At 42.3% G+C, this 10752-nt stretch overlaps 1 protein-coding gene across 4 annotated transcripts; it reads right to left on the bottom strand.

Annotated features, from left to right (window-relative positions):
* Window positions 1–7438: 7438 nt before the first annotated feature.
* On the bottom strand, window positions 7439–9877 carry LOC9656131 (probable aspartyl aminopeptidase). 4 transcript variants are annotated; one of them, XM_002977374.2, is made up of 10 exons: window positions 9617–9877; window positions 9479–9563; window positions 9261–9396; window positions 8882–9154; window positions 8682–8832; window positions 8370–8609; window positions 8180–8312; window positions 7941–8122; window positions 7770–7882; window positions 7439–7710 (listed from the first exon to the last, which is right to left on the bottom strand). In XM_002977374.2, exons 1-10 carry the CDS (start codon window positions 9857–9859, stop codon window positions 7602–7604), a joined length of 1665 nt encoding a protein of 554 aa, XP_002977420.2. In that variant the 5' UTR covers window positions 9860–9877; the 3' UTR covers window positions 7439–7601. The 4 variants fall into 4 exon arrangements, with proteins under 4 accessions (XP_002977420.2, XP_024538173.1, XP_024538174.1 ...); XM_024682405.1 differs by having other exon boundaries at window positions 8370–8832; XM_024682406.1 differs by having other exon boundaries at window positions 8370–8832; window positions 9460–9563; window positions 9617–9725.
* Window positions 9878–10752: the final 875 nt, after the last annotated feature.

Genomic DNA, 10752 nt, shown 5'->3' with positions numbered 1-10752 from the left:
TATGTCACATGCCACGTGTCCAAAGTCTAGTGGTGCGGAACCCAAGGTTCAGGGCCTTGGGCCACTGAACAAAGGAATAGCGCCAAACTCCCAAACATGGAGCTAAGGAGTGACAGAACCGGTCCACGGAGCAACTCTCGAGCATACAGCCCAAAGAGTGAAGGGACAAGAGCCCGGAGCGACTTGGAACAATCCTGGAGCAACCAGCATCCCAATGCCAGGACCAACACGCAAAACGGAGCCAAATAGAGTCTGGCGCTATTTCGGCATACTAGTGGCCTAACGCAAGGACATGGGTACTCCACCAGCTAGTATAGAATGGAACTTGGGCTTAGATCCAAGCTAGATGCAAAACAAGGACAGGCACGCAAGCAAGAGTTAGACTATGCCTCAGGTTAGTCGGCCATGCCCGACCTACCCACTATCCCTACTATACATTTAGAACCCCCCACAGGCCCCCCCCCCCTTGAGGAACACACGCTTTGGGCTTTCACCCCAAGCCTCCTTTAGTATCAAGAGTTAGTCTCTGGGACAAGCTTAAAACTTACTAAATATGGAATGTCTTTAGATTGCGAATTTGGATATGGGACGAACACCATTGTGTTCTGGACAATCTCTACATTTCGTAGATATGCCAAATGAGCAAATCTAGACACTTTCCATAAATAGCATTTGGGACTGAAATGAGACTAACACAAAGGGCATGATAGCAAGGGTGTTTGGCAGACATGGTAAGCTATCATCTAGCAATATTGAGGGACTAATCTCAATATTGTAGGGGTTCTCGATACTAGCAAGTGTAAGCCAATGACAGAAGTTTCTCAAACCAGGCCGAGTATGCTCAGCAAAAAACACATAGGGTTCCTACCTTATGTTTATCCGATCTAAGTACACGGTCATTGACCAGTTTCTCAACTAGCTCAAGTGGGAAATTGATAACAGGTCCAGCAATACTGACCTCCTACCATCGTGGCAGTAAGGAAAGAATATCCGAAAGGACTAACTGACAGGTAACTTTCGATACCCAAAGTCACATTCACGACACTCTCCCCCCCTAGAGAAGATCGACGTCCTCGTCGACGCATACTCGAGTCTAGAATACTGCCAAGGAAACAACTCCAAAAAAATTTCATGGTATTCACACTATGTGAAAAATGCACCAACTTAAATGAGTTAGGAGGCAACCTCTCTGTCTAACGCGGATGCGCTACCAGCTCAGACACCCTCCAGCCGTCGCCGACAAGGAAATGACCAATGGAGTCAACCACCTTTGCTGCTCTGAGAGTCACTCAGCTTACAAAAGTGTGATATGCCCCTGCCCACAAGTGGCATAGAGAGAGAAGCTAGAGGCCCTAACCCTCTTGAGTAAAGAAACCAAACCCGTCGGTAAGGTTTAGATAGACTACTATAAATAGGCAGTTAGAGTTGTTTACACGGTCACACCCTTTCAACGGAACAAGGAACATCGACAGAGAGGCGGGTTATGTGACCAGTCGACAGTAGCTACCCCATGACTAGAGATTTTAGCATGCACACGAAGTGCCAAAGCCAGTCTGCCTATACTGGCCCAAACTCAAAGATCAATAGATGGACAATATCAAAGTCATAGACAATGATATCTTAGAGTTGTAATTATCAGTGAATATATCTTAGATTAGAACACAAAAGTATTCCAATTAAGTTATCATCCGATCAACCACCAAGATCATCATAAGTGGTAAACATAGGAATCATCATCCAACAAAATTCAATAGCAAATATATCATTAAATAAACTCAATGAGAAAACTTAACTATCGAAGATAGTAGACAGTATGCCAAACAACTTACTAAAGATCACTCAAAGAACACAAAGTATCATAGACTGGCAAGCAAAATGCTTGCAAATGTATCATCCGAAAGTAATAACATCCCAACCTATTAAAATTAACTTGAACAATAATCAATAGAACATAATGAATGCGGCAAGACCAACAAACACTCGTTCATGCCAATTATTGCACTAGCCAATCAGAATAGATCCCGGTCAATAATACTAAGGAACCCAAGTGGCTTAAACAAGTGTCAGCAACATCCTATTGATGTCTTAAACCCAAGAAACCAATCCAGAGCAAACCATAAATAACATGTGGTATTGCAAAAAGCTATAAGCCATCAAAGAGAACAACTAACTTATCATGAAAGATCATCAATCATCCTATCAATAAAGAGATGCATAATCATCGTCAAAAAAGGAATCCACCATCTCGAAGAACAGTAAATCATTCGATATTAACAATAATCAAGAAAATCCTTTTTGACAAGGATAATTAACTATCCTAGATGATAGTTAATCATCACCAATGATTGCTAGATACAAAAGCCAACTTCAACATTGAAGCTAATGAATCAAGATGCCTTCCCCAACAACTTCTACCAAATGGAACAATGAGCATAAAACTCAAAAAACCAAAAGCTCAAAGAAGTTTATAGCCAAATCTTTGCCTAGCAATGATCACAAGTCTCGCATGAACTAATTTCAATGCTAAAGAAGAAATCATGGTATAACCTTTAATATCCTCTTCAACACATCCATAAACTAAACTTCATAATGCAAAGCTAATAAAGAGCATATTTGTATCAATTCAAAAGCTAAGCATAACGAAGCTATGCTCAACAAGTGATCACCAAACGATCCTCCATGAATCCATCTATAGCAAGACGTAACTTATTTCATAATAAGCACAAGAAGAATCATCAATGATTGATATATCCCAACTCAAATCCTATAAGGATTCAAATATTTCAATATTGATCATTAACTCTTCCTCTTGTGAAGTTAGCATAATCCATGACTAAATCACTTTTCAAGGAAAAGCCAAAGCTCAACCCCTACTAAATAATCTTGTTTAGAACATAACTAACTCAAACTTGCCACTCAGTTCATTTGACGTCAACATAGTTGCTAACTAACAAATGCGCGAATGCTAATAAAACAAAGTTATAACCAAATCATCAACACTATCTTTATCGAGACGAATGAAACTCAATATCAATCCTAAGGAGAGATATCTCATTTCAATTGAATCTCAACATCAATAATATTAATGACAAGGCATCACTTCAATGCCATCAAACTATAACAAAGCTAGAAGAAAGCAAGAGTGAATCACCACTCAAAACTTTCTAGCAACTAAGCTAACCAAGGTCAAAAATACTTTACTCAGTATCCAAGACCAATTCTTCAGCAAAACTCAGTTATAGATAACACTTCCTCAATGAGTGAATCACCACATTCAAAATTCAATGAAATCCAACACTATGAACTAAATGCAACCAAATGATATCAACAAAGGTAGATTCGACATGCCAACATAGAAACCCATGTAAGTTTAACGACATGATCCTTTACAATACCATCCGGTAAAACAAGCCCATCACTGCTAAGTCATCATTGAGTGAAGCAAGTGTCACAGTCCTTGATAAAGTCTATAAGCAACCACTAGTCGCAAAACAACCAACAATCACTCTTCAACTTGTTTTCACGAGACCCAAACACTAAACTCATGCCATCGAGTCATATACTTGTCTAATATGAACGTAATACCCCAGGTACAAAATAAAAGTTCATAAGCAAGCACAAACCAAATGACCACTCGAATCTAACTCAACCGTGATAAGCTCATAAACACGTTTAACCAATAGCTCTAAGCATGCCTTGAAGAGGCTAGCTATGCATGATCAACACTTAGTCAGAACTAAAGTGAAGACTATGAGATGGACTCATATCGGCACACAACCTCTTCATAGACAAAGCTATAGTACGGATACCAACATCTCAAACTCAAACAACTAAGTTGGACATCACCATCCTCAACCAAGGCACAGGACCACCAAGACCAAGTCAAGATCAGTGAGAGTTCACTACTTTCATAAAGTCTAACAAAATATAAGGTGCAACCTGCCACCAAACATAATATACAGAAGAAAGGCACAAGGGACACCCTTCTTAGAAAAGTGCAACGGCCACTCAACTCCAGACTCTATCCAACTCAATTGCTTTAGCCCTAAAAGTCAGCATCCTTTTCGGGCCGCATCATACAAACTACCTACTAAGGTTTAAGCTAACATAAGTCAACTCTAACCCCTTCACTAATTTGTACTAGCTTACGAAAATGGAATGGTTTTCGAGCAAGGTGATCAACAGATTAGCCATTGGAAAAGTCTAAGAAAATTTGTGGAAAATTTTTCATCCTAGAGAAAGAATAACTCTTAGTCCAGGAATACAAACTTTCAAAACTAAACCAACTTCCTCCTATTAACAACTTCACATAGGTTCACCTCAACACAAATTCTTATGACCCATAATATGCTTAAGCATTGAACATCTTTTTGCCCATACTTCCGACATCCAACATTGATATCTGCAAAATGCAAAATGAATATTTAAAACTTGATCACAAAGACCACATCTTCAGATATTTATATTGCACTAACACTCTTCTTTAATCACCTTTAAGATTTAATATAAAGCCAAAACACTAATAAGAAAAATGACATAGAAAATCAAGCTTTAAGGAAAATTCCTCATCACCTGAACAACAATGTCATTTCCACTAACACAAGTGCTAGTGATGTCAATGCCTCAACTACACACCTTCTCCATCCAATAATCTACTTCAAGTGCTAACGGAACAACCGACAAGCTATAACAAGTGAATGTTATAACCCTTTCCAACACCTTATGGGCCAACTCTCAAGGAAACAACGTACCAACTTAAGCTTAGTATAATGGACCACCATTGAAAATCCAGTCAAAACTACTACAATGCTACTGCATGCAAGTAAACTAGCTTCACTATCAACCACTTTGGGGTTGATCATCGTTTGACCAAGCAACTTCGTAAACACATTGCTCATTATCACATGGATATGATATAAAATCACAATAACTTGATCATCAATTGAGCAACATCACGAGTAATACCAATGTTATTACTTCAAAGGTTTATGTGAATATCAAGTATCAACTCGATTCGATAAAATGCAACATAAATATCACACTCTACCGATAGAGACTTACAACACCCAACACCACCAACTTTTGTTCACAACATAGACAAGCTTATGCCACTCTCTTTCTGACCAAACTCAACACTAATCCAACACCAAGCTACTCAAGGAGCAATAGCAAGGTTCCCCAGAAAAGAATTGAGCACTGCAAACTAAGCCTTCCAATAGCAAGCCTAGACAAAATGGTATAGCGTTTCACCGCTATCCATCCCAAAACTCACCATTTGCAAGACCATCATTTCCAACATACATCAAGGTAGGGACTTTTAATTGCATGATGTGAACACGAGCAATGAGTCATACCTCGCTACGAATCACCTCTCCAAGAAGAGAAAATGATTTACGTGTTTGATCCTTCGTCCCTGATGACTCTCTTTTTGGTCTCATCTTTGACTAAACCTTAAGTTTAAGTTCGCATTGCTTTCAATCCAATCCAAGAAAAGTTTATGAGAGAGCACATCAATGATTACTTGAATCAATAGATTAATCCCTATAGTCTTGATTAATCCACTTGTAACCATGTCTAAGAAAGATCCACTAATGCCATGCTAAACAGCTACAGACCAGTCTATTTACCACTCATAGCAAACCTAGGGAAGATTTGTTTTTACCCACGGTACATGGAACAACTCACGGAACCATTGGAACAACTCATGGAACCACCGATAAGCTAATATTAATCTTACCAACTCAAAATGTAACTTCGAGTTGCTAATGTGCCTCACTCACGAGCCCAAGCTCAAACTCGTGCAAACAGAACAACTCAATCCCTCTTGTGAGCCAAAGCTCAAGCTCACAGAATATGGTACAACAAGGTAACAAAATCCATACCCAAGGAATAATTGTGAAGCCTTTGCACCAAAACATGTACCCACTTGGATCATCGTTTTCATCTCTGCGTATGCAACAAGATTAGTTGCCTAATCTCATTGCATAGTACTTGCTAAGACTCATCCTCTGATACCAAATATAGCACACATGGTTTTGACCCTTTATCCTATGGTGATTTACCATAGGATAACACTACAAAGCGGAACCTAAACCATCTTTGTGCCACATGACAGATGCCACGTGTCATATGCCACGTGTCCAAAGGACAGTGGTGTGGAACTCAAGGTTTAGGGCCTTGGGCCACTGAACAAAGGAATGGTGCCAAACTCCCAAGCACGGAGCCAAGGAGTGACGGAACCGGTCCACGGAGCAACTTTCGAGCATACACCCCAAGGAGCGAAGGGACAAGAGCCCAAAGTGACTTGGAATAGTCCTGGAGCAACCAGCATCCCAATGCCAGGACCAGCACGCAAAACGGAGCTAAATGGAGTTTGGTGCTATTTCGGCATACCGGTGGCCTAACGCAAGGACATAGGTACGCCACCAGCTAGCATGGAATGGAACTTAGGCTTAAACCCAAGCCGGACGCAGAACAAGGACAAGCACACAAGCGAGAGCTAGACTATGCCTCAGGTTGGTCAACCATGCCCGACCTACCCATTATCCCTACTATACATTTAGAACCCCCCATAGGGCCCCCCCCTTGAGGAACACACGCTTTGGGCTTTCACCCCAAACTTCCTTTAGTATCAGGAGTTAGTCTCTAGGATAAGCTTGAAACTTATTAAATATGGAATGTCTTTAGATTGTGAATTTGGACATGGGATGAACACCATTGTGGTCAAGACAATCTCTACATTCCATAGATATGCCAAATGAGAAAATCTGGACACTTTCCATAAATAACATTTGGGACCGAAATGAGACTAACACAAAAGGCATGTTTTTATTTCACTTAATTCATTCTATGACAAAATATACTTTCTAAAATTATAATATATATATATTTTTTAATGATTTTTACTCTTGTTACAAGTTCTAGAGATGCAATCCCTTGAATTCTACCAACAAGCAAACTCATTAAAAGTGGAATTTTACATCCTTTAACAACAACATACTAATGTTTTGCATAAGTTATACTTTTGTTTGTTATAAAGTATTACCTCAAAGAAATAAAGCATGCCATGGAACTTGGCAAACACTGTCCGACAGTGGCCTGGCGAATACCAGAAGCAGTATGGAACCATCGACCTCTACTGGATCGTTTGCGACAGTGGCCTCATGCTTCTTCTTTCCTAACTCTTAGCGATGGACAGCTTCAAGAGCTGCAAGATCAAAGCTTTTTGCACAGCCCCTTTGACAATTACCACGGCCTCGTTTGTGATGCAGTTGCTAATGAAAACATCGGACACACGGCCATGTTGCTAGTCCCTCCAGATCTCGGGATATCTCATGCTCTCGGAGGAGGACAGGGGCTCAAGGCCGACATGAAGAAGTTCTTGTACGCATGCAAGCTGAGGTGAAGCTCAACTCGATCATCATGAAATACTCGAGAATGGCGGCCGTGGTAAGCCTCCCAAGCACCCTTCGTATTGCTACATGGAGTACATGGACCTCCTCGTCGATGGCATTCATAGGCAATAAAAGGCTGTGAATTTGCTGCTATCATTCTTTTCAGATCACTGCTACTATGGCCGTAATTTTGTACACCCGGGGACCCTACTTATCCACGGAAACCTGTTGATCAATGGAGGTAAATGTTCTATAAAACGCCTTGAAGTGTTTGTATGCCGTGTCAATATCTTGTGTTCCACACATTTCGCGAATACTAATGAAAGCAAGGATATTTCACCAACGAGAAGCGAAATTAAGTGGTAAATACCATACCTATGCATTGAGAGCTGAGGCATTCCACAATCTACTGTCCTTATGCCGATGCCTGACGCTAGTATGGGACCAATCGTTGAGCCACATCCCATGTCATTGCGCACAATAAAGTTCTAAAAAGGAGTAGAAAAAAGAGAGTTTTCGAAAGCGTTTGCTGATACACAAGCATACCTGAGTTTGTATGCCAGCAAGTCGAGCAACTTCTTTGAAGAGAAACGCACTGACGGAGTTTGTAGCGTATCGTTGGTTTGCGTTGTGTTTGATCACCAAGCCTTCATGGAGCTTTGGCTGATGGTTTTCTTCGTGCTTTTCGGAGTAGTTGGGGTGGAGAGCATGGGCCATATCAGCAGAGACTGGCAAAGAGAACACACAATTCTAGAAGAATATAAAATATTTGCAAGGCTTATTACCCAGGAAAGACTTTCGTATTGTTCGTTCCACAATCCCCTCACTGTCACTCGTACGGGACAACCATGTCGCGATGCGTTTCATCGCTTCAAACATTATTGGCGATCCAGCTCCTTGAGTAGAGTCCGAACCAACCTGTAAAAGTTTGTTGATACATCAGCTGTTGAAGAAGAAAAGGGGCTATTGACAGACCTCTTCATTGTCAAAAAGAGCAACCATTCGTACCGAGCTCTCGTCTTCCAGACTGGTCTTGTCTTTGCAAGTGTCTCTTAAAGCACGTAGAGCACAAAATGACGACGCTAGATTATCAAGCCTTCCTGAAAAAATAAACTCTTTCTTTGCACCACCGATGCAGCTGGGCTGAGTGTCACAGACATTCAGTTCAAAATCCGCAATCTGCTCAATGTCACACTGCAGCTCCTTGGCAAGAATCTGAGCGGGAACAACAACACAAACTTTCACGATTGTCTTTTCTCTGGAACAAAGAAAAGGGTAGAAAAGAACCTGCAAAAGTATAGGATGATGGACACTGGCATTCGAATATATCGCACCATTACCATCGTTTGAATGTGCAAGCTCCGATTTGATTTTAGTTGCAAGAACAGGAGCCAGGTGCGTTTCCAAGTTGGGCTTAAAACCATCAGTGTTCACATTTCTACACCAAATAAGATATCAGCAAGCTAAAGATGGTAGCAAAAACAAACCTGTCTAAATGGATAGCCAAGGTTGGAATCCGCAAAATTGGATCATTGACTTGCACGAGCCTGTGATCAAGAGCTCCGTCTTTGCCCTTCACGAGAGCTCGCCCGGCAACACTCAAATCCCTGTCGAACCAGGTGTGCCACAATCCACCTCCGTAAGTTTGCACCCCCAAGTTTAAGAAACCCGACTTGGATAACGCTGAAACGGGCTTGAGCTTTGGACAGGGGCTGTCAGTGTGTGCCGCAACCACGTGAAATCCATTGCCTGTTTGATACCTGTATGTAGCAAGCAGCAAAGAAAAGAAAAAGAAAAAGAAAAAACAATCGCGTGAGAAGTAAAAGCTTTGCCTATCTACGTAAAAAAGAACTGCAATTGACATACTTCTGACCTATGGCAAATGCCACCAATGTTGACATGTTCCTGGTGAAGAAATAGCGACCTCCAGGCTCAATGGACCACTCATCTTCTTCGTTTAGTTGCAAGAATCCAGCGTCCAGTAGCAATTTCTTAGCTTCCACTAATCCATCAGAGAAGAAAGAAAGAGTTGTAAGGAAGAATCTATCGGTCGAGAAGAACTTACTCACTCTATAGCAACTTACTCGTAGCATGGAAAGGAGTCCACGACGCATTGAGAAAGCAAAGAAAATCTGATAAGATCGAGGTATCCTCCTCAGTTTTTGGAGGCTGCAAGGAAAAAAAATCGATGAGAGGAAGAAGAGATTTTTTGCCAATCTTACCTTCCCGAGAACACTGCCGGTTCCAGCGAGAGTAGAAGAAAATCTCACGCCGCCGATAGGGATTCTCGATGGAGGAGGAGGGCCGGAAACAATTGCATGGCGGTGATTCTTCCACAATCCAAACCTCCTCTGGCATCTCTGAATCGCGGATGGAAAAATCTCCCCGCGCCTTCTGACGCTCCTCCGCCCGCATTCGCTGCCAATCCACAGCCAGCTCGCGTCCACGGCGGCCGCCATTACCATTTGCCCTTGAGCATAATATCTGGTATATCCTTTTCTTGGACGAACCCTAATATTTCTTTGGCGAGGCGAGCGTCTCGCATTTTGATGGATTCCATCGGCAAAATCGGGTAGGCGCTCCTCGGATGTGATCATTCTTTGGAGACGGCTAGACGATAATCTCGGTCTCGATGCATCGGGCATTGCTTTTGCTGCTGCTGCTAGCCCTAGCGGCTGTGGCGATCGGCTGCGAGCATTATCACGTCTGCCTGCGCCGTATGAAGATCGACACTAGAAATGCGCCAAATATTTCGGAGATCCGCATTGGAAAATCGCCGGCGCTTGCTCCATCACGCGATCTTGGCGAGACTGGCTCGTCGGGCTGTGCGTATGAGAAGCTTGCAAAACAGGTGATCGTCAAGCTTAGCGGCCGAGGGGACAATGCGGGAGTCCGAGATGATCTAGTGAAGCTCGGCTGTGCTATCGTCCACTACTTGCCACACCATAGCTGGAACGTTTTTCTTCCAAAAAACTTGGAGGTGGATCGTGTGAAGAGAACCAAGGGTGTTTCCTGGATTGGGGAGTACAAGTCTCGATACAAGGTTGCTCCGGAGTGGCAGGAAGTTTTTGCGAAGAAACTCGAAGAAGACGTCCTCTTTGATAGCCAGGGACGTGTGGTGGCTACTGTGCTAACAGCTGCTGGAGTTGTTTCTAAGCCATGCACAACTAAGGTCGATATCCTGGAGCTTTTGATCCAACACTGGAACTCCAGCTTAAACGAGCATGGTAAGGTCGTGGAGCTCAAAAAGCTAGAACCTGCGGCACTGCAAGCAGCAATACCGCTGGATCAAGCCAGAGAGTATGTGGAATGGCTGTCGAAGCAAGAATGGGTAACTTGGATCGCTCCAGCGTTCAGG

Source organism: Selaginella moellendorffii, unplaced genomic scaffold (genome assembly GCF_000143415.4).
Source record: "Selaginella moellendorffii unplaced genomic scaffold, v1.0 SELMOscaffold_34, whole genome shotgun sequence".
In the NCBI taxonomy this organism is placed as follows: Eukaryota; Viridiplantae; Streptophyta; class Lycopodiopsida; order Selaginellales; family Selaginellaceae; genus Selaginella; species Selaginella moellendorffii.
This window is presented reverse-complemented; position numbering and strand designations above follow the sequence as displayed.